Source organism: Mustela putorius, unplaced genomic scaffold, assembly GCF_011764305.1.
Source record: "Mustela putorius furo isolate JIRA1106 unplaced genomic scaffold, ASM1176430v1.1 tig00000407_pilon_pilon_pilon, whole genome shotgun sequence".
NCBI classification, from domain to species: domain Eukaryota; kingdom Metazoa; phylum Chordata; class Mammalia; order Carnivora; family Mustelidae; genus Mustela; species Mustela putorius.
In genome coordinates, this window is record NW_025421373.1 from 8,041,194 (window position 1) to 8,063,071 (window position 21,878).

At 40.6% G+C, this 21,878-nt stretch overlaps 1 protein-coding gene and 1 pseudogene across 2 annotated transcripts; one reads left to right on the plus strand and one right to left on the minus strand.

Annotated features, from left to right (window-relative positions):
- Window positions 1–3,304: 3,304 nt before the first annotated feature.
- AMACR (alpha-methylacyl-CoA racemase) lies at window positions 3,305–20,694 on the minus strand. 2 transcript variants are annotated; one of them, XM_004738055.2, is made up of 5 exons: window positions 20,343–20,691; window positions 19,202–19,345; window positions 17,913–18,073; window positions 15,501–15,687; window positions 3,305–4,311 (listed from the first exon to the last, which is right to left on the minus strand). In XM_004738055.2, exons 1-5 carry the CDS (start codon window positions 20,587–20,589, stop codon window positions 3,902–3,904), a joined length of 1,149 nt encoding a protein of 382 aa, XP_004738112.1. In that variant the 5' UTR covers window positions 20,590–20,691; the 3' UTR covers window positions 3,305–3,901. The 2 variants fall into 2 exon arrangements, with proteins under 2 accessions (XP_004738112.1, XP_004738113.1); XM_004738056.3 differs by lacking the exons at window positions 3,305–4,311; window positions 17,913–18,073 and having other exon boundaries at window positions 15,497–15,687; window positions 20,343–20,694.
- LOC101692467 lies at window positions 11,068–12,010 on the plus strand (annotated as a pseudogene).
- Window positions 20,695–21,878: the final 1,184 nt, after the last annotated feature.

The window sequence follows — 21,878 nt, forward strand, 5'->3', positions numbered from 1 at the left end:
AATTAGCTGTTAGGGCATAAATACTGAAGTTGTTGGGACCTAATTGTTTATAAATTGAATGGTTAGATATTTCTTTTGACCTAGGGGAACCATGAAATAATTATTCAGGCCCAAAGGAAGACGGGGACAAAGAAGGTTTAAGACCATCTGAGCCTTGCGTTCTCATCTGTACAATGAAGAAATCTGCCTCCAGCTACCCCTGTGATTGTTGAACAGAGACTGGGATACTATATATAATGAATGTTTTGGCCTGTCTACCCAACATCCTTTCTCCACTCTTTTCATCCTGATGGGACCTGGATTAGATTTCAGAATCTACCCCTTCCTCATACACCCACGTGCTTCCAGCTAGCTGAGTCCAGGGGAGGTCCAAGAGCAGGCTGGTTTTATCTAAGGACAACCCTACCTTCTCTGATAAAGACTGGAGTAGGACTGACCATCAAAAGAGACACAAGACAAGATTTGCTGATGGTTTCTGAGACCATCTCTTCTTCTGGATGTCCTTGTGTATGGTATGACATCTAGAACTTGTTACCAGGCTGAGGATAAAGTGAACATAAGGAGGTTGGCAAGTTGGCAGAGCCAAAAGAATGTAGGGAAGTAGGGTCTGGGTGACCGGATTCGGGCAACTCTAAAATCCTTCTGGATTCGAGGTATGTGAGCCAAAACATTTCATATTTTGGATATTGTTACTGCCAGCTGAAGGCATCCTGATGTGACATAGGGGAGAGTATTTTGCAGGTTATAAAGTGAAATGTAATTGTACATGAAGTCAAGAATGTGCTTGGAGGAGTGATGTGAATACAAAGAAGCCTGGATGCAGCCAGTCATCTTGTTCCATGGTATTTATTTATCACCAGACAGTTTGTATCACTTCCTACATTGTAGGATCAAGAGAAAAGTGCAAATCAGTGTATATCAAACTATACATTCAAGAATAAAATTTCTATGTATTCAAGAATATAATCTGTCCTTCATTAGAATTTGCCATCTTCAATTTCCTGCTTCCCCTCCATTCTTCTTATAGCCTCCTACGTTCTTCTTGCCTGCCCCCTTGCCTATTCCCAAGTCTATACTTTGTCAAAAGATCAACAAAAGAGAAAGTGTAGCATTTTCTGCACAAGGTCTTAGACTCTTCAGAAGCAAAGTATGGGTCACTAACAAAAGCTGTTATTGGGTGCCTGGGTGGCTCAGTTGGCTAAGCAGCTACCTTCAGCTCAGGTCATGATTCTGGAGTCCTGCTTCAGGCTCCCTGCTCAGCGGGGAGTCTGCTTCTCTCTCTGATCCTCCCCCCTCTCATACTATCTCTCATTCTCTCTCTCTCTCAAATAAATAAAATCTTTAAAAAAAACGATTATTAACTTTATTTATATACGTGTATTTTTAAAAAGTTTATACTCTACAGAAAACAATTTTTCAAACATTTGATATGAAGTCAATTAACTACAGAAATCAATATTTTGAGCTAACACATCTATTTATTTACAGATTTTTGCCAACTAGCTTTTATTCTTCCCCTCATCAGCCCTTCAGCAGATATTTTTTGAGCACCTGTTATGATAGTAACAAAGGGAAAAAGACTTGGTTCATATCCATTAGGACAGTGCCACTCAAAGTGTGGGCTTTGAACCAGCAGTATGATAATCAGCTTGAAGCTTGGCAAAATTGCAGATTCATGGGTCTAGCCCTAGACATAGTGCATGAGAATCTCTAGGGGTGGGCCTAGAAATCCACATTTTAACAGTATCTCCAGATGATTATTCTGTGTGCTAAAGCAACTACTCTAGGAGCTTATGACTCATGAAGAGATATGTAAACTACATTATAAGCAATGACTACCTTTGGATAAATGTATTAAGCGCAACGAAAACATAGAAAGGGCCCCTAAGAATAGAACTAAAAATTACTGAGCACCTAGGATGTTCCAGGCACATAGTGGGCCTTGTCTTAGACACCAGAGTGATTGAGTGATATTTGAACCCAAGACTTTTCTGACTCCAAATTTCACAACCACTGTATGAAACTGCCCTAGGGCTGAGACACACAGGAAGTTTCACAAAGAAGGCTGTGTTTCAGCCAGGTCTCAGTTTGCTAAATCAGGAACATGGAGCAAAAGGGACTAGGAGTATTGTTAGTGCTGCTTTAACACTTTAGAATTTGGAAAGGAATGGAAGCAAGAGAGAGCGCCACATAATTATGAACTTAAGGCAGTGCCTTGTAAAGTTCTGGGGAGCAGGGAGTGCGGGTAGGACTAGACAGCTAGGGAGAAGTCTTGTTATAAATAAAGAATTGATATGCTATATAAATGGATTTACATTTTGTTATACAAGAAAAAGAGAGGACCATTGAGGAATTTTACAGGACTGAAAGACCAGTTTGGTAGGATAAAGATTACCAGTAAACATGATACCAAAAAAATGAAGGCAGTCATACTGGAGGTCAGAAGTCAGGAAGGCAAGCTGAGCAGGCCAAGGCAGAGATAACAGGAACCTGAATGAAGGCACAAAGGGTTTTGGGCAGAAAGGACTGTTCCAGAGCTATGAAGATGGAACTGACAGCACTTGACTATTGAGATGTACTTCTTTATTAAAGCTTTACGAAGTTTCCACTATGGGCTAGTTGCTGTTCTTGGGACTGGGTATTCAGCAGTGACCAAAACCCACAAAGTCCTTCATAAAGCTTTCATTCTAGGGTGCCTTGGTTAAGAGGCAGTTGGTTAAGAGGGCTGGGGCTATTCAGTATAATGTCATTAATGATATATGACATGAAGGAAAACAAAATGGGTGAGGAGAGAGTGAATGATGAAGTGGCTGCCATTCTAGGGAGGGGTCAGGTAAGGGTGCTCCTTAAGGTGACAGTTGGGCAGGGGGCCTGAAGGTGAACTGAGGGATAAGTCATGGGTCTACTGGGGCAGAGGCAGACATGATGGGAATGGAGGCTGGAGACTGGTAAGAGGAGGAAGAGTCTAGGACTTCCAAATGGATGATAATTTACTGAGAAAGAGACATGGGTGGGTGATGCTAAGAGGCAGCCACACAGAGGAGCCAGACTCTCAGTATGGTGGTCTAGATGAAGAGTGGGGATTATAAGAAAGAAATCTCAAGAACATTTTCTAAAATTCCAATTCAAAGATTGGAATTGGTTGAATGATTTTCTTATCACATAAAGAGGATTAGACTTTTCTATCTAAGGACTTCATTTTGGTAAATAGTAGAGACAAAGTTATTTCAATGAGCCACAAAATGGTTTTTAAGGGCTATTTAAAGGACTTTCTTAAAAGCTTTTCACAAACTTAAAAGCATAATTAAACTTTAGGAGAGAAAAGGCTTTATTTAATAAAAAGCATTATATTTATTCATTTAAGGTACATTGTTAACATTTTAATTTTTTTAAAAGATTTTATTTGAGAAAAAGCAAGAGAGAATGAGCTGAGGGAGAGAGCACACACATGCGCGTGGGTGTGCATGTGTAGGCATGTGTGCCCACAGAGAGAGGAAGAAGCAGACTCCCTGCTGAGCAGAGAGCCTGATGTGGGCGGGGCTTGACCCCAGGACCTTGAGATCATGACCTGAGCCAAATGCAGATGCTTGACTGAGCCACTCAGGTACCCAATTAACATTTCAATATTAAAAACATAATCTATCAAATTGAAAGGCAGAAAAACTGTTACCATTTAATAGCGGTAAAATGAAAACATTCCTAAATCAAAAGCTATGATGTTAACCATTTTCAAAATTCAATCAGTAATCAGTCTTGTTTCTTGATTAGAACAATTGATCCACTGTTCCTTCATGTTTCCATACTTAGAATTTTATGTATTATTCTATATTGAACATGTAATATTCAAATTCAAATTCATTCAAATTGAATACTCAAATTCAATTCACAGGAGGCCTGAAACTTAGAGATTAGCTCTTGGCTTATTACTTTCAATAATTTTATCTAAGGTAAGCTGATTGATCTCTACCTGGCTGAACCCAAATTCTCGAAGTATCTCTTCAGTATGTTCTCCTACAAAAGGATCCCTTCTGGATGAAGGGACAGCTGGGGTGTCTGACAGCAGCGGTGCAGGGCGGGGACTCACACCCTGCTCCTCATCAGTGAGAAACGAGCCCCGTTCTTTGTTATGATGGTGGTGGGCAACCTCTTCAAACGTCAGAACTGGGGTCACACATGCATCTGTGCCGTCGAAGATCTGACACCACTCTGCCTTTTTCTTCTTTGCAAATATATCTGCAAATCTCTTCTTCATTTCTGGCCAATCACTCATGCTCATCTGATGAGGAAGGTCATCAGACTTTAGCCCAAGTCCTGAGATAAAAACACAATTTTTTACATTATTAAGCTTTGGGTGGAGTTATTATAATCAGTGAAAAATGCATTTTGACTTTACCATACTGTCCCTAACAGGATGTTCTGTAAGTTTCTCAGCTGGGTCAAGGGAAGAAATTCAAACTCAGATTGAAGCTAGAGACAATGTCTAGAGGTAAGTAGCTAGCAGGACTCCAAAGAGACTTCCCACAGACAAGATTTTATTATTTATATTTCATCAGAAGTAGTCTATTTGTAAAGGTCTAGTTTCCAGAAGTTGGTTTTTTTCCCTAAGTTTTTAATAAGAAATTTCCTCATGATGTTATTATCTGTCATACTGAATTCAAATAACCCCATATTTTATATAGTATACCCAAACCCTATGAAAGGTAAAATTTAAACAACTTTACACATGATAATCCCATTTTTTAAGAAACCTAAAGATAAATGATTAAATTCAAAATTGCAATTTTATATGTAATATTCACCTCTATTTTGGTCCAATAAAAAAGCTTGTAGTAGGACAGTGATGTTTGACTCATTAACCTTTTAGAACACTGCTGTGAGCTAGAAACAAAGGATTTGTAAGGTAACCAAAGACACATGCAACAAACTGTTCCTACAGAACAGACAGAAAGTGATCACCCAGCCAGTTCATGAGTGGGGCACATAGACTTGTGTGTCAGGCACGAAGGAGACCTTGAAGGGCCCATCAAGACATGGTACAGAGAAGATGAAAACATCCAGCTCGGGATTTAACAGAAAGGATGGCTTCTGGGCCCATGACCTGATCTGTGCCTCCTCTATAGACTAAAGCACCAGCCCCCCAGATGCACCTGAACTCCAAGGCTGATCAAATTATACCCAAGGCCTCTTTACTAGGATTTGGTGTGAATGTCATTTTTACTCCCTCATGCAAGAGGGTTTGTAAATGTAGATGGTGAGAGTGGAATAATAATGAAAGGCCCTCCTTCTTATGCATGTTATTTTGTATAAGTTTAGTCAAGTTAATCTAATACTTGTCACTTTCATCATCCTTCCCTTCCCTAGCATGTAGAAGAACAATGACTAATTGTAAACTGCTCTGAATACGAAAATCCTTCAAGAGGTAAGAAGACATGGATACTGCAGGCAATTCTTAAGGTTCTGAGGTATAAAAGGAAAAAAGGAGAACTCATATAGTTCTGGACAGTTGTAAAAGTCACCTGTGGGATATACAAATAAATTTTTCTCTGTAGTCACTTGTCCCACTCAAATACCAGCATAAATATGGAACCCAAACTGCAGGTTTACCACTGTAATCTACCAAAAAAAAAAAAAAAAAGTTTCTAAGGATGTCTTTTACTTAGCTTTCTTTTTCCTGACTGCCCCAAAACGCTGAGATTAAAAAACAAATGAAATGACCAGTTAGTCAAAAATAGTGATATAGATCATAGCTATTGCTAGAAACATATCTGCATGCTTTTTAAATGTTTGTTTAATCAGAATGTGATCAGAATCCAAACACTAAATAAAATCGGATCCAATATGTTCTCTTTGTAACAGACATTATATTTGAGAATAATGGTCTCAAAGGTCTGTACACTAGAAAAACACTAGAAATCAAAAGACCTCGGCTCCTCCCCCCAACTCTGACACCCCAGCTCTTCCACTGTCTTCTCATTTTTTCTCAGCCCCCAGTTTCCCATCCTGCCCATGACCCTGATCAAGGCCCCAGGATTAGCCACCAATGGTTGAGGATAGGTTGTTTGCTGTGCTCTTGATATTCCTGTACAGAATTCTAAAACCATTCTACCACATAAGTACAACTGTAGATTATGGCTAGTTTTTATAGCATAACCCACATTAAATTACTCATATTTTAAGATGTTTCAAGGACTGGTCTGTAGAATCGGACACTATTTAAAACTTGGGACAACTGTTTTAATTTCCAAAAGGCTACCTTACATATGTGTGTACACATATACATAACCACAGGCAATTAAACAAAATACTATTTTAAGTATGTGTCATAAACTTTACTGCTCTATGACATAATATTTGGCAAATATTAAGCAGTCAAAAATCCATGTTGTGATTGTGCAATGTTTTATGTACAAAGATTAATGTTTATTAACAAAAAACAAAAAAAATGTGTTACAATACAAAACTGCAGAATAATGTAAATAAACTTGAATTAAGAAGTGGTTACATTTTAGTACAGGCACACCATAGACTACCATAGGGCTGCTACATAGAGCATGAGGCAAATTTTTTGTATTGACAAGAAAGGACATCTTTAATATATTGTTGAATAAAACAAGATAGCTACTAACTAAAAATTTACATAATTATATACTGTATATAAATATAATTTATAAATAAATAAACCAATTGTGTTGATATTCACATAGAAAAAGTTCATGAAAGCCTCATCCCAAACTTTCCCAAAGTGAAAGGACAAGGGAGAATCTTTACTTCTTAATTGACCAATTCTGTACCACACTTTTTTCTAAAACACGCATTATTTTGAATTATTTTTCATTTTTAAAAATTTTCATAGCATAAAATTTGTAGTAATTCTGCTTTAGATTTCTGAGGAAGTGCCATACAGCTTTCCATAGCAGCTGCACAATTTTCCATTCCCACCACTAAGGCACATGCCTTCAGTTTCTCCCACAACTTTGACAAAACTTCTTGTTGTCTGCTTTCCTTTTAATAATATTTTGAGATTTTAAAATTTTTAAAAATTCTCTATTGCTTACTGATTATACTACAAGAGTCTTGTTATCCCAAAATATCATAAAATTCGGAGTTGTCAGATTTCTTTGCCCCAGAAAGACAGGGTCCTACTACAATAGAATTTGTACCTTCCCAAAACCTTGTGTATTTATGTTCAGATATTGAGGAGTTCAACTGAAGTCTCGAAGATCTCAAATATAAGGTAAAATAAATGATGTATATAATTAATACTACCTAAAAAAAATCATTATAGATGTGGCCATTTGTCCAGTTAGACCTGAGAGAGAAGTAATATATATGTGATTAGTAAAAGTACTATTTTTGTAAATAAATGCTGTAAAAGAAAGAAAATGCTGAGGCATTTTTACATGGCCTGTGTAGATTAGCCAAAGCTGATTTAACATGCTAAGTCAGCCTGAACCAGAAACCTACCTATCAACTAAGGATCCCTAGTGAACTCTGCAGGGAGAGAGCAGGTTAAGGATACCATAAAAGGCTGTGGATGCAAAGAGAAGAGGCTATAAAAAAAATCAGGGTGGTTATAGAATTTAGACTTAGAAAATCTAGAACGTGGTCAGAAGATGAAGGGCTGGAACAATTAACCTGCTAGAAAAACATCTCATTTCATTTTCAGTATTTCCAGAAAAACTTACTCATTGTGGTGGAGTGTGCATGTTAGAAATGATCATACCAAACACATACGTTTTAAGATAACAACAAGATACACTAAGGAGAGAAGCTAACTTCTGGAATGGCAGTCAGAACCTTCAAAACCCTGTTCTTGCATAAAAGCAGCAAGAACCTTGGCCCAAATGGTCAGAATGAGCCTTTTCATAACTCTGGAAATTAAAAGTTTACAATAATCCAAAGAGCATTTATTCAAGAAAAACAACTGCATCTCAGTAAGATCAGTGAGACTTGCAGTGTTGTAACTTGCACAAATTTCATCCCTCTCTCCCCAGCTCAGGGGCAGCCACCAAAACCAAAAGGCTTTTAGCCATAGTGCTGTATTCACTAACAGTCATGGTGAGAAGAAACTGAGTTGAGAGCTTCCCCCAAAACCCATCCCCAGAGAACTGCCGTTTGTCTAGCAGCTCCCTGAAAGGCTCCCTTCTCAGGGCTTGTCTTCAATTGATCTGACTTAGAGCTCACAATGCCCTATTCCCAGAACATTTTTGACCCATGTCAAAAAAAATCAGACGCAGCTGTTTAGTATCAGCTATCTGAGGTGTTCCCTGTTGGGACTAAAAAGCAGCTGACAAACAAAAGTGGGGAATAGGATATACATGAGGGGCTTTGAGATGTTCCAACACATTTCTCAGAATTTAGAAAGCACATGTGTAGGGCTGTGAGCATGCCCAGGAAAGATCTGAGAAGGTCCTAGTGTTTCACTTCTGGCGACCCTGAGTCCCCATATAAGTAAAACACGAAGGCACAGAGCACCTCAGAAAAAGATGGGAAATTAACTGGTTCAAAGCATTTAAGGATATCCCTATCCAATCATTACCTGATCACCAAGCTAACTGAACAGGCTTCAGTAGCTTCACGTACCAAAGAATACAGATTTAGTCCAGGAAAGTCATTAAATAAACAAATAGTGGAAACAACAAACCCAGGACTGGGGAGAGAGGAAGGGAAGGTGAGACCTAATGTCCACAGCTGCCACATTACGTTACTTAAAATACCAAGTTACAACGAAATTTGTGAAGCATCCAAAGAAGAAAGAAAATATGACACATATGCAAGACAAAAAGCAGTGAACAGAAACTGTTCCCAAAAAAGCCAAATATTGGACTTACTGGAAAAGACTTTCAATCAGCCAGCTTGACAGTTCACTACACCATGCTGTCTTGGTGGCCACGGCTTTGTAGTAAAGCTTGAAGTCAGGTAACACGATGCCGCCAGCTTTGTTTTTCTTTTTCAACATTTCCTTAGTGATTCGGGGTCTCTTCTGGTTCCATACAAATTTTAGGATTGTGTGTTCCGGCTCATTGAAAAATGCTGGTGGAATTTTGATCAGGATGGCATGGAAAGTATAGACTGCTCTGAAAAGTATAGACATTTTAACAATATTTACACTTCCAATCCAGGAGCATGGAATGCTTTTCCATCTTTTTGTGTCTTCTTCAATTTCTTTCACGAGTGTTCTGTAGTTCCTCGAGTATAGATCCTTTACTTCTTTGGTTAGGTTTATTCCAAGGTATCTTATAGTTCTTGGTGCTAAGGTAAATAGAATCTGTTCTCTAATTTCCCTTTCTATATTTTCACTGTTAGTGTGTAAGAAAGCAACTGATTTCTGTACATTGATTTTGTATCCTGTCACATTACTGAATAGCTGCATGAGTTCTAGTAGTTTGGGGGTGGAGTCTTTTGGGTTTTCCATGTAAAGTATCATGTCATCTGTGAAGAGAGAGAGTTGACTTCTTCTTTGCCAATCTGAAAACCTTTTAATTCTTTTTGTTGTCCGATTGTTGTTGGTAGGACTTTTAGTACTATGTTGAACAACAGTGGTGAGAGTGGGCATCCTTGTCATGTTCCTGATCTCAATGGGAAGGCTGTCAGTTTTTCCCCATTGAGAATGATACTCGTGGTGTTTTTAATTTTTGATTTTTCATTAACATATATGTATTATTAGCCCCAGGGGTACAGGTCCATGAATCGCCGGGTTTACACACTTCACAGCACTCAGCATAGCACATACCCTCTGCAATGTCCATAACCCCACCACCCTCTCCCTACCCCCTCATTGTGGGTTTTGCATAGATTTTATGAAGTTGAGGAATGTTCCCTCTATCCCTATACTCTGAAGAGTTTTATACAGGAAAGGATGCTGTATTTTGTCAAGTGCTTTTTCTGCATCAATTGAGAGGGCCATGTGGTTCTTCTCTCTTCTCTTATTGATTTGTTCTATCACATTGACTGATTTGTGAATGTTGAACCATCCTTGTAACCCAGGGATGAATCCCACCTGGTAATGGTGGATAATCTATTTAATGTGCTGTTGCATCCTATTAGCTAGGATCTTGTTGAGAATCTTGGCATCCATATTCAGCAGGGATTTTGGTCTGAAATTCTCCTTTTTGATAGGATCTTTGCCTAGTTTGGGGATCAAGGTAGTGCCGGCTTCACAGAAAGAGTCTGGAAGTTTTCCTTCTGTTTCTATTTTCTGAAACAGCTTCAGGAGAAGAGGTATTATTCTACTGTGTATTTATTCCAAAGATACAGATATAGTGAAAAGAAGGGCCATCTGTATCCCAATATTCATAGCAGCAATGGCCACAATCACCAAACTGTGGAAAGAGCCAAGATGCCCTTCAACAGACGACTGGATAAAGAAGATATGGTCCATATATACAGTGGAATATTATGCAGCCATCAGAAAGGATGAATACCCAACTTTAGGAGAAGGAAAGGAAGAGTGAATTCGGGTAAATCAGAAAGGGGGACAAAGCATGAGAGACTGTGGACTCTGAGAAACAAGCTGAGGGTTTTGGAGAGGAGGAGTGTGGGGGGTTGGGTGAGCCTGGTGGTGGGTATTAAGGAGGGCACGTACTGCATGGAGCACTGGGTGTGGCACCCAAAAAATGAATCTTGGAACTGAAAAAAATAATATAATAAATAAATAAATAAATAAAATATGTTCAAATCACTGAAGGAAACCATGTCTGAAAAATTAAAAGAAAGTTTGAGAATGATGTCTAATCAAAGAGAATATCAATAAAGAGGCAGAAATTACTGAAAAATCAACCAAATAGAAATTGGTTAAGCATCTGCCTTCAGCTCAGGTCATGATCCCAGGGTCCAGGGATCGAGTCCCATATCGGGCTCACTACTAGCGGGGGAGCCTGCTTCTCCCTCTACCCCTCCCCACTGCTCGTGATCTTTCTATCTCTCTCTGACAAATAAATAGATAAAATCTTGAAAAAAACAAAGAAATTGTGGAATTGAAGAGTACAATAAAATGCGAACTTCATGAGAGGGACTCAACAACAGACATGAACTAGCAGGAGAGAGAATCAGTGAGCTCAAAGAGACATGAACCGCTTAGCCAGTCCGAGGAGCAGAAAGAAAAAAGAAAAGAAAAACAAACAACTTCAGAGACCTGTAGGACACAATCAGGAAGAGCAGCACATGGAGAAACTGGAGCTTCTTCCACACATGCCTCTGCCCTTATTTCCTGGACTTTCCTCACAGTCTGGCCCCGAACACCAGTGTTCACTCCTGCCTCAAACAAAGAAACCAAGATGGCCTCCCGCCCTCAAGCCAGAGGGAGATGATGACAACTCAGCACTTGCTGAAGGGAGAGAAACAAGAGCAAGCACTCAAACATGGTGATGAAATACAAGATAAAACACACTTAATGAACAAGGCAGAGAGGAGATTTTGAAAGCAGAACAGGACCGTAACAAACCCTGCCAAAGAAGTCAGAACCGACTGCCCAAATCCCAAATTTGGGGGTGAGAACATTTGTCAACCATCTACAAGGGTCTGCACTGCTCGGGGAGGAGGTGTCACGTTATCTGACAAGAGTTGAAGTGGCAGAATTTGAAGATACTAAATCAGGTTACAGAATAGAATAGTATTTTAATGAAAATCCTTACTTTGAAAATAAAGTTCTCTTAAAACAATTTCACACGAATGAGAGTAGTGCTCCACTGTCGAAGTCCACTGAAATCAAATGGAAATCTGGAAAGGATTTGGTGAAATGTTGAAGTCAAACGTAGACTAAAGCCAGCAGGAAGGGACAGCCTGAGGAACCAGAGGCCTAGCTTCTTCAGCTGGCTACGGACCATTCTGACGCAGATGAGTTAGGAGACGTCCTCAGAGATGGTGTTTCGCCAAATCCACGCCAGGACTACTTGGTTCCTGATACAGATGATGAAGAAAGGAAAGAAGATGATGATGTCGACGAAGAAGGTATGGAAGATACTGATGAAAAGGAGATGAGGATGAAGATGAAGGAGATGAAGGAGAGTGAGGGAGAGGAAGGAGAGGTGATGAAACAGAAGATGACTAATGGAATACTGATGGGGGAGACAAGAAGCAGGAGAAGGCCCCGTTCCAACCTGAACCCTAAAGTGAGCTGATTACCTACCAAAGAACTCCGATCACCCATGAGATCAGCCTGAGATCAGAATTATACACGTCTGGATCTCTACAGGGGCAGAAGATGCCAGTGGGCAGGTAAAGCGGAGTGGGAACGTCTGACAGATACTGGAAGATAAACAAAAGGGGAGCCACCTCTGGGAGCCACCAGAGGCGACCCATTGGAAAGTAATACCCCTAACACGAGAGTGCCCTGCATCTGGGAACCAGCATTAACTTGGAGACTGGTTGAAAGCATTCAAAAAGAGCAACGGATCGTGGCGGGAGGGGTGGGGGGAATTGTGGGTATCCGGGTGGCTAGAAAGAGGGGCTTAAGTCCCTGAACCCAGGACAGCCTTTCCTGGCACTGAGTCAGAGAAACCAGGTCTTGATCCCTGAGCCACCAGCGCACCCGAGAACGCATGGGGTCCGGCTCCTGTGAGGGCTGGGAGCCTCACCAGATGGCAGAATGCTGAGCCGTGCTAACAGCTCAGATGCGCACGCCCCTCACCCTCCCCTGAGAGAGGTGCGCGAAGGCCCAGCCTGGCGCCCTTAGACCCGCGCCATTCTACCAGAGCCTGAGACGCCTGTGCGCCCCACACCCTCCCCTGAGAGAGGTGCGCGCAAGCCTAGCGCTCTTAGACCCAGAAAGACCAGGCACTCCCAGCCCGGGCCAGCGGGAAAATCTCAGTGTGTGATCACTGCTTGGAATCTCTCTGGAGGTCTGGAGTTACCCAGACAGCCACCGCTGCTGTGGTTTTGGGTACAAGCAGAAGATCCTATGTCCCCAGGGACCGCGACTCGGAACCTGCTCTGCTAGAGGCCAAGGGGGAATTTATATGGGCTCTGCAGCACCCACAGGAGACCAGACTGAGGCTTCTCTCTGAGAGGGAGGTCAGGGTGCAGTTTGCTTTCCTCTAAACCTACAAAAACCATCAAAAGCGGTCAAGGTGAGAGAAAAAAAAGTGAACAAACATAAAAAACCTCCAGAGAACAAAAGCCTGATAAAACCAGTTTCCTCAGAGCCCACCCCCTTGAAGGGGACAGGAGGACTTAATTCAGGGAACATCACTGACTGAAAACCCACGTGGCAGTCCCCTCCCAAAGAAAACCAACCAGGAAAGGGAAAAAAAAATGCTACAAGAGAACAACCACCACTACTTCATAGGACAACTTTTATTTTTAACTCGTTCTCACTATTCTGGTTCTTTTTTTATATATAGGTAATTTTTTAACCTATTTACCATCACAGTGAGATGTCCAGTACATCAAATTCCATAATAACCTTCTACCCTGAACTTTTTGATAAAAACACCTGTGTTTTCCTTTTGCATTTCTATTTAAAAAAAAATTTTTTTTAAATTTTAGTTTAGGAATACTGATGGATTCTAACCTTCCTTTTTTAATTCTCTCCAGTCTCTGGAAGCAATTTACAGTCTTTTTCCCGTCCCCTACTCTTATGCTCATTTGTCCTGTTTTTTTGAAGTCTCTTTTCTTTCCTTTTATACCATGGTTCTCAACTTATTTTGGGGAGAAATATCTGGAGCAGAATACTTTGGGAAAAGAATGTCTATCCCTTTCTGTTCCAAATTTATTTTTATCCCTTTCTGTCTCAACAAAATCTTGATGGAATCAACACCACTGTGATCTGTGGGAAAAAATAAAAACCTGCTCCCTTAGCTCTATTGGAAGTTGGAGGGTGCTAGGCCTTTGTGTGGTAGTGCACAGAATTCTAGCTTTTTTTTCCCCTCCTTTCTCTGTATATTGGGACCCTGAATAGCCAAAACAATCTTGAAAAAGAATAAAACTGGAAAACTCACACTTTCTAATTTCAAACTTACTACAAAGCTACAGTGATCAACACAGTGTGGTGCTAACATAAGGAGAGACATGTACATCAATGAAACAGAATTGAGAGTCCAAAATAAACCCTTACACTTGTGGTCAACTGATTTTCAACAAGGATGCCAAAACCATTCAATGGAGAAAGAACAGTCCTTTTGACAAATAGTGCTGGGAAAACTGGATAGCTATATGCAAAACAATGAAGCTGGACCCTTAGCTCGAAAATTAACTCATCATGTAACAGAGACCTAAATGTGAATGCGGAAACTCATCAGAGTGAGACTACAAAATTGGGAGTTCTCTGAGTAACTCCTATGTAATATTTACTAAAGGATAAGTAATACAAATGTGCTAACAAGCTTACATGTTATTAGAACTCAACAATATCTGTAGCAATTGATTAGAACTCAAAATCTTTTTCAATGAATATACTTTATCATGTCATTTAGAATTGCCTGTGAATGATGATAACAAAAAGCTGAATGAAGTTTAGTCATTTTCAGTATTATATTTAAATTCTCTACAGACAGTGCATGAACACACAAGGTTTACATCAGGTACAGACGCCACTGTGCTCTGTCCCTGCTGCTTCCAAGGCCCTGCACCACGGAGGTGGCACTATCTTTCCCACCATTCAGCCCCTCCTGTAGCGTTGTTCTGACCTGAATTCTGAATTAAGATCTTCCATTCTTAGTTTAATTTCTGAACAGAAAGGCTTTTATTATCTAGAGAAACCATTCTGTTCTTCATTTCTCCAACTATATTTAAGTCAGTGAAGTTAATATGGTTGATCAGAAAATGTTTTCCGATGCTTGCAAAAGACAATTTCAGCTATATGCAAATAACTGTAGGTTATTTGCTACCAACTCCACACTTGAAGTTGAAAAGACAGATGCGCCATGACCAGCTTGTCACACTACTACATTATATGCTCTAAAACTTCTTAGATACTCAGGTATCTGTAAAGAAAACTTTAAATTCAAACATGTTACAAGAACAAAATAACATCAATCCAATTATTTAATTAGGGAAGAAGAAATCTCAAATATTTCCTGTTAACTTGTGGCCACGTGCAAAAAAGACAAGAATCTGCAAGAAAGGTATACTGCAGAAGCATCAAGTGATAGTAACATATTCCGATAAAATCTTATTCACCAAAGTCACCCTGTACTCTGGTGACCCCTGACACTGGGAAAAACTAGAGGTGACATCTGTCAAGGAGTAAGAACTGGTAGAACCAGCAGGTCAATTCTAAGGAAGAATAAGACGTGGGCACACAAGGGCAGTATAAATACCCAATACTACTGATCATGAAATGTGATAAAAAATTGAACTTCCACAAAATGGACTGTTTTTTAAAACTCTGAGCTGTTTTATAGACTTGCCAAATTACCGATAAAACACAAGGGAAATGCCCCATAATATAATGATGGTTACAATGAGGTAAATTGTAAGGTAGCTACATAATAAAGACATATTGAACTTCAAAAGGCTCCAAAATAGAGGGGCGATGGGGGAGGCACATGATAGTTACTTACCTTTGATCAGCAGCTTGTAGAACTGGGGCTCTAATGCTCCAACAGCCATGAACCCCCCATCTGCTGTCTTGTAAGTTGTGTAGAAAGGTGCTCCACCATCTAGTAAGTTCTGTCCTTGAGGCTGTTCCCACAGTCCTGTTTTTTGAGATTTCCACAGAAAAGAACTCAGGTATGCGCTTCCTTCCACCTTTGAAGAAGAAACAGGATACAATATGAATCCAATACTTAAACTATAAAAGCATGATTAATTCCCACTTAGATTTTTTTAAACATTGGTATAAAAATGTTTCTTAGTAATTAACAAAACTCTTCGATATTTCATGAAAGTATGTTAGAACAAGTTTATGATACAGGGTTTCTCCACTATTCGGGTCAGAAGATATTTTTCAGAAAAGACTTAGAAGGAACTACTTTTGTTCTCTCCTTCAAATAAAACTGCCAAATGTTGACAATTTTTGATGTCAAGGGAGGGCACATGGAAGCTCCTTATATATTCTCCCTTTAATTATATATGTTTAAAACTATTAGGATAAAAAGTTAAAAATAAAGCAAAGAGGTTTTTAAAAAATCTATTTTTGATCTCAATACCTATAAACACATATATGTCAATATATGAAGAATATCACATTATAAAGGTAAATCATATTACAATTAAATTTAGCTTATTTTAGTTTGACTCCAAGCCCAACAAAACTGTATTTGAGCACTTAATATATTTTAATTTTAACAATCACTAGAAGGTTACAAAATAAACACAACAATATGAGTGGCAGATATATGGGTCTTTTGAGTCCAGACAACTAGTTGAGGATTGCCCATTTCCCGCTGAGTCCTGAAGTAACAGTAACAGAGTCATATTCTCAGGTGTAATGGTGACAGGCTAGATGCATGGGGCGATCCAAAGAAAACTACTTCCCTATACTTTTGACTTTGTGATCCTAATGATTCTAGGCCCCCAGTGAGAAGGCCATCAAAGCATCCTTGTCTTAAAGAGTTGGAATGGAGTGGGCCTATGGAATTCCTCAGTTACTGGCTGTGAAACAAATGCAAAATATATCTCTGGATATATCCCCTTTTCCTTTTTAACTTTAAATCTCATGCACACTTCAATTTATGGCTCTGACATCTGACATACCAAATAGTGTATTTTGTATAGGTGGCCTAAGGTGCTTCTTTTGAAACACGGTTACATAGATTTTAGAGAGTCCCCGTATCTATATATACACATGTACATGTACATATACAGACACACACATAGAATGAAACACCACATATAATGACACATACGCATACACACATGAATATACATCTACGTAAAACCTCACCCGGTCACCCATGCCAGAAACAGGGGAGTCAGGACACCTACAGGGCTCAGTTGGTTAAGTGGCCAACTCCTGATTTCAGCTTGGGTCGTGATCTCAGGGTCCTGGAATGGAACCCTCAGGATTCCTGCTCAGTGGGGAGCCTGCTTGAGGATTCTCTCTCCCTCTCCCTCTGCCCCTCCTCTCACTCAAATGCACACACATACATGCTCTTTAAATAAGTAAATCTCAAAAAGAAAAAAAGAAATAGGGGAGTCAGTCTTGACTCCTCCCTCTCCCCTCACTGCTAATGCATCATCAAATCCTGGCAATTTTACATCTCAGAGATAAATAGCCCTTAAACCCAGACCCATTCTATCACCAACGACTTTAGTGCTCCCACATCTCTCTCAGCAACTACCCAGGAACTGTCTCTCTGCCCCCAGTCTTGTCTTCCTCATCCATCTCCATTCTCCCTCCAAAGACCTGCCCAAATGCAAAACTGTACAGGTGCTGGACTGGGCTCCTTCCAAGGTGCTGTGATAATTTGGGCAAGTTTCCATGCTTAGGTTTCCTCCTCTTTAAAATAATGTATTCCAAGCGAAACTGCTGATTTGAGGATGAGGAGAAACTGCAGGGGGGAAGTGCTCTGCGTAACACAAGGCCTGTGCTCAAGGCGGGGCAGTGAAAAAATGCAAAGCCTCATAATATCGGAGTCTCCCCAAAAAACATAGAAGGAAGATCTAGACTGGCCCATTTTACTTTAGCGCCCGTAAGAATCTTCTCTATATATCTGCTAAGGGAGCCTTCTGGAGCCTAGTTTCAAATGAAGATTGCTTGAAAATGGGGAAAATTGCTGAAGCCAACATAGGAATCAGACGAGCCATGGAAAGTTCAGAGAATTGATTCCACAAACAGATAATCATTGATGACATTCTGACACATGTAAAGGATATGAAGCTATTTTCAAGAAAAGGATGTTCTTGGTAATATGGGTTCCAATTTTGAATCCCACCTCTCTCTTGTCCTATCCAGAAAAGAATCTGAGGCAGCTGCCCATCAGACTTGGGAACAACACGGAGGTTCATCACTTCCCCTAATTAACACTTACCATGCTTACGTCAATGACCTGACCTTTGCCAGAGCGCGTGCGTTCAAATAGAGCCAAGAGGATGCCCAGTGTGCACATGAGGCCACCACCGCCAAAGTCAGCCAGTAGATTCAGTGGGGGAAATGGATTCTCACCACTTCGGCCAATTTTTGACAGGACACCTACATTATTTAAAAAAAAAAAAAAAATCAGGGAACAGAACCTGTAATTTTAATGTCTCTTTTAAATAAATACATGAACACCTTAAGACTAATAACCAGTCTCTCTAGCTGCCGACATAGTGAATACTAGTACATAATGCTTTTCCAAATCTAAACTTATTCAGCATATCTATAAACAGGCTTTCCTCCCCAACAAGGCTCCTTGTTTTGTTTTTCACCTTTTTTTTTTCTTCTCTAAAACTTTATTCCAACGAATGCTTTCACAATTTCATTACTCAGTTTTTACTCACTGAGTTTCAGGGAAAAAATTATTATCATTAATTACTGTTACCAATTTAGTTCATCAATTATACAACAGGGTAATCCACTGCCATTCTTATTAGAAAGAGACACAAGAAAATAAACACAAGAACAATAAAAGTGACTACATTTTAAAATAGCTAGAAAAAACAATTCTATCCTCACTCTTTTCCTCAACCTTTCAATTTGTTCTCATACAATATTTGAGACTCAAATCTCAAAAACACACACTTTCTTAGAATCCAAGGGTTGGGTCATTCTAAGACTCAATCTCATAGGTAAAAATTCTAATAAAGTGATAATACGACCTGAAAACAACAGGTATTCAGTAAAGTCTAAAATAGTGACTCAGGCAATAATTCTCAATGAAGTTGGAAGGAAAGGGGAATCGGGATTAAACAATATTAGCATTTTCAAACTATAGGACCATCAGGTCTCTTTACTTCCTAGTAGGGGCTTGACTGAGAATTGATTATACAAATGCGGTAAGTAAATGTTACTAGCAAGGGTTTATTATTCCTCAAATGTGTGAAGACAAGGAGAAAGGGGTTGAGAATAACTGTTCCAGGACAAACCAACCCCTCCTTTTTTATTTTAACTAGGTTCCATGGGCAAAGTGCAACTTAAACTCACAACCCTGAGATCAAGAGTTGCATGTTCCACTGACAGAGCCAGCCAAACCCACCCTTTTTGAGCCACCACGGTTCCCTTATCTATTTTCATTAATATTCAAATCTGCACCTTTGAAAATTCTTTGTAATTAGTCTAACTGTCCATCTTGACTGGGACCAAAATAAAAAGCACAGAGAAATTATTTTCTGGATGTACCTGACAAAGCCAAATAGTTGATGTCATGGCCTGCCATTCTAGAGAATCTTCCAGACTGGCCAAATCCACTCAATCTGGCATAGATAAGCTTTGGATTCTCCTTCCGCAGAACCTCTGGGCCTAGCTGGAGTTTCTCCATGACACCTTAAGAGGAAAATAACAGTGATTGTTTTTTAAAAGAGGATGAAACTGAGCATATAATCCCATCACTGTGGCAAACAAGAAACAGCACTCTTCCAAGTCATACTAATAACGTTTGTTGTGGGTTTTAGCATGTTTCCAATAATTAGGGACATAAAGAGTGAGGCCACTATTTCTGGAATGAATGACGTCTGCCCCAGAATACTTTGTTCCTCCAACCCTTCCTTCTTTCCCTTCAGGCATATCCAAGTTCCTTCAGTCCCCATAGTATGCCTTTCATTCCTTGGGTCAGTGCCTTTATAGCTCCCCAAATCCTCTCCTTAGTCATTTATTAGAAATGGTCTGTTCTCTAGGAACAGTTACCCTGGAGCTTTATTTGGTCAAAAATACACTTTCAAAAATGGCTATTCCTTTCAGGATCTTTTCTTTTTCTGTACCTTTGTCATTGCCCACCACCTTCTACCTCATGCTGTGCTTATGTGTGTAGATATTCCATCACCTTTGGTATCAGCTTAGAATCCTCTGGTAAGATTCATGCCTGATCTGTTTCCTCGGGCCTCTACATACAGTACCTAGCATGAGTACTTTCACAAAAGGCTCAGCAAATATCCATGGAAAGATTGCTAAAATAGCATCTAAGAGTTCTTTCCCAGGTGGGGAATCTCTGGCTTTCGTTGGATTCTCATTGGATTCGCTCAAGTAATAAAGAAAGGCGAATGCAAAGAGGCGATTAGAAAAATCAGGAATTGGGGAAGGAGCCGGTAATGGGTATAAGGAGAGCAGCGCAACTGCGGTATCTAGGATTCCAAGTACGGGCGAATGGTCAACAATAGCAAACGCGACAGAAAGATCTAGAAAGACGCTGACAGGGACGGGTCCGTGTGGGACCAGGAAAGGAGTGTAGCGGGCGCACCCTGTCTAACGGCCCGGCCCGTCCCTTCGGCGGGGACCCTCCCGCGTGTGGTCCCCCAGCGGCGCTGCGGGGGCGCCCGGGGCTCACCGTGGCGGAAGGGCTCCAGCACCACATCTGTCCGGGCGCACAGGCGCCGCAGCACAGCCGCCCCCTGCGGCCGCTTCAGGTCCACTGCCAGGGAGCGCTTGCCCCGGGACAAGCAGCTCAAGTCCCTGCGGGCACCCAGCCGGTCCACACGCACCACCTGCGCCCCGAAGTCCGCCAGGACCATACCGCAGTACGGGCCCGGGGCCAGGCCGGCCAGCTCTAGCACCGAGATGCCGTGCAGCGCCATGGCTCCCGCGTCTCCAAGTGCAGATGTGTCCGAACCCACATCTAGCCCTGACCGCCGGACAGGCTTGTCCTCCCGGGAGTCCCTCCCTCTTGCGCTTGCGCGGGGCCCTGGCCTGGAGTCTGCGCATTGGGCGGATTCCGCCCCCGCTCCTGGCCCAGTTCAATGGGCGCTTTCCGTTCGCCTTGGCTCCTTGCCTTTGAGGCGTTGCTTGCCACCTGACTGAGACAGGATGGTTTCTTGCCTCCCTCTCCGCCTAGACTCTGTTAAATTGAGGGGGTTTTTTAAAAAAAAAAAAAAAAAAAAAAGTTTTTTTTTTTTTTTTTTTTTTTTTTTTGAACAAAATATCTGTACTAATTAACCAGCACCAAAAAAGCCAAAAAGGAAGTGGTTAGGAGCATTCTACCAACAGGACCTGGAGAGAGGCTTTTATAGAGAAAAGCAAGTAAATGATTGGTTAGCAATAGATTAAAGTCTGCTTGGCTGTTTGTGATGGGTTGTCCTTAGGTTCCAATTTTATAACTTTGAAGCCTTTACAGGATTAGATTTTGGTTTGTTTAGTCGGCTGCCAGCGCATTGGAACCACAGCAGTCTAACGGCCTTCTTGTTTTATTAATCTAGCACCTCTTTGTCCCTCTCTAGCCCGTGTTCCTACCTCTGTTTAGACATAAGCTTCCTTACCCCCTTCTTTGTTTTATTTTTAGTTTAAAAAACTTAAAGGGCTCCTGGGTGGCTCAGTTGGTTAGACAACTGCCTTCGGCTCAGGTCACAATCCTGGAGTCCCCAAGATCGAGTCCTGCATCAGGCTCCCAGCTCTATGGGGAGTCTGCTTCTCTCTCTGACCTTCTCGCCTCTCATGTTCTCTCTCACTGTCTCTCTCTCAAATAAATAAATAAAATCTAAAAAAAAAAAAAAAACTTAAAGAGAAAATTGCAAAGAATGATAAAGAAGACGTTCCAGAATGACACAATATTTTTTCATTATTTGCTTCCAGACTACTGTTCCTAAAAAATAAACAGTATACATATAGCTTAGGCTAACAACCAGGATCAGATTGACATGAGTCAGAGATATTACCCAGCATCAAGTTTTACTAATAGGTTCGAAGATACAGGCCATGGAAAGGCTCAGTCAAATCAGAGGTCTGGAAAATCTTACATGGCCCTTCTTTCCTACATTGGACACATACCCCCTGTTACAGACTGAAATATGTCCCTTCAAAATTCATATATTGAAGTCCTACCTTTCAGTATCTCAGAATGTGACTAGGGCTTATGAAGAGGTAACTAAAG

Coding starts and splice junctions, on each gene's coding strand:
- AMACR (XM_004738055.2), bottom strand. CDS start 20,589: ATGGCGCTGCACGGCATCTCGGTGCTAGAGCTGGCCGGCCTGGCCCCG. Junction 19,346..20,342: donor GCTGGAGCCCTTCCGCCACG/GTGAGCCCCGGG, acceptor TTTCCTCTTAAG/GTGTCATGGAGAAACTCCAG. Junction 18,074..19,201: donor CAACTATTTGGCTTTGTCAG/GTACATCCAGAA, acceptor TAAATAATGTAG/GTGTCCTGTCAAAAATTGGC.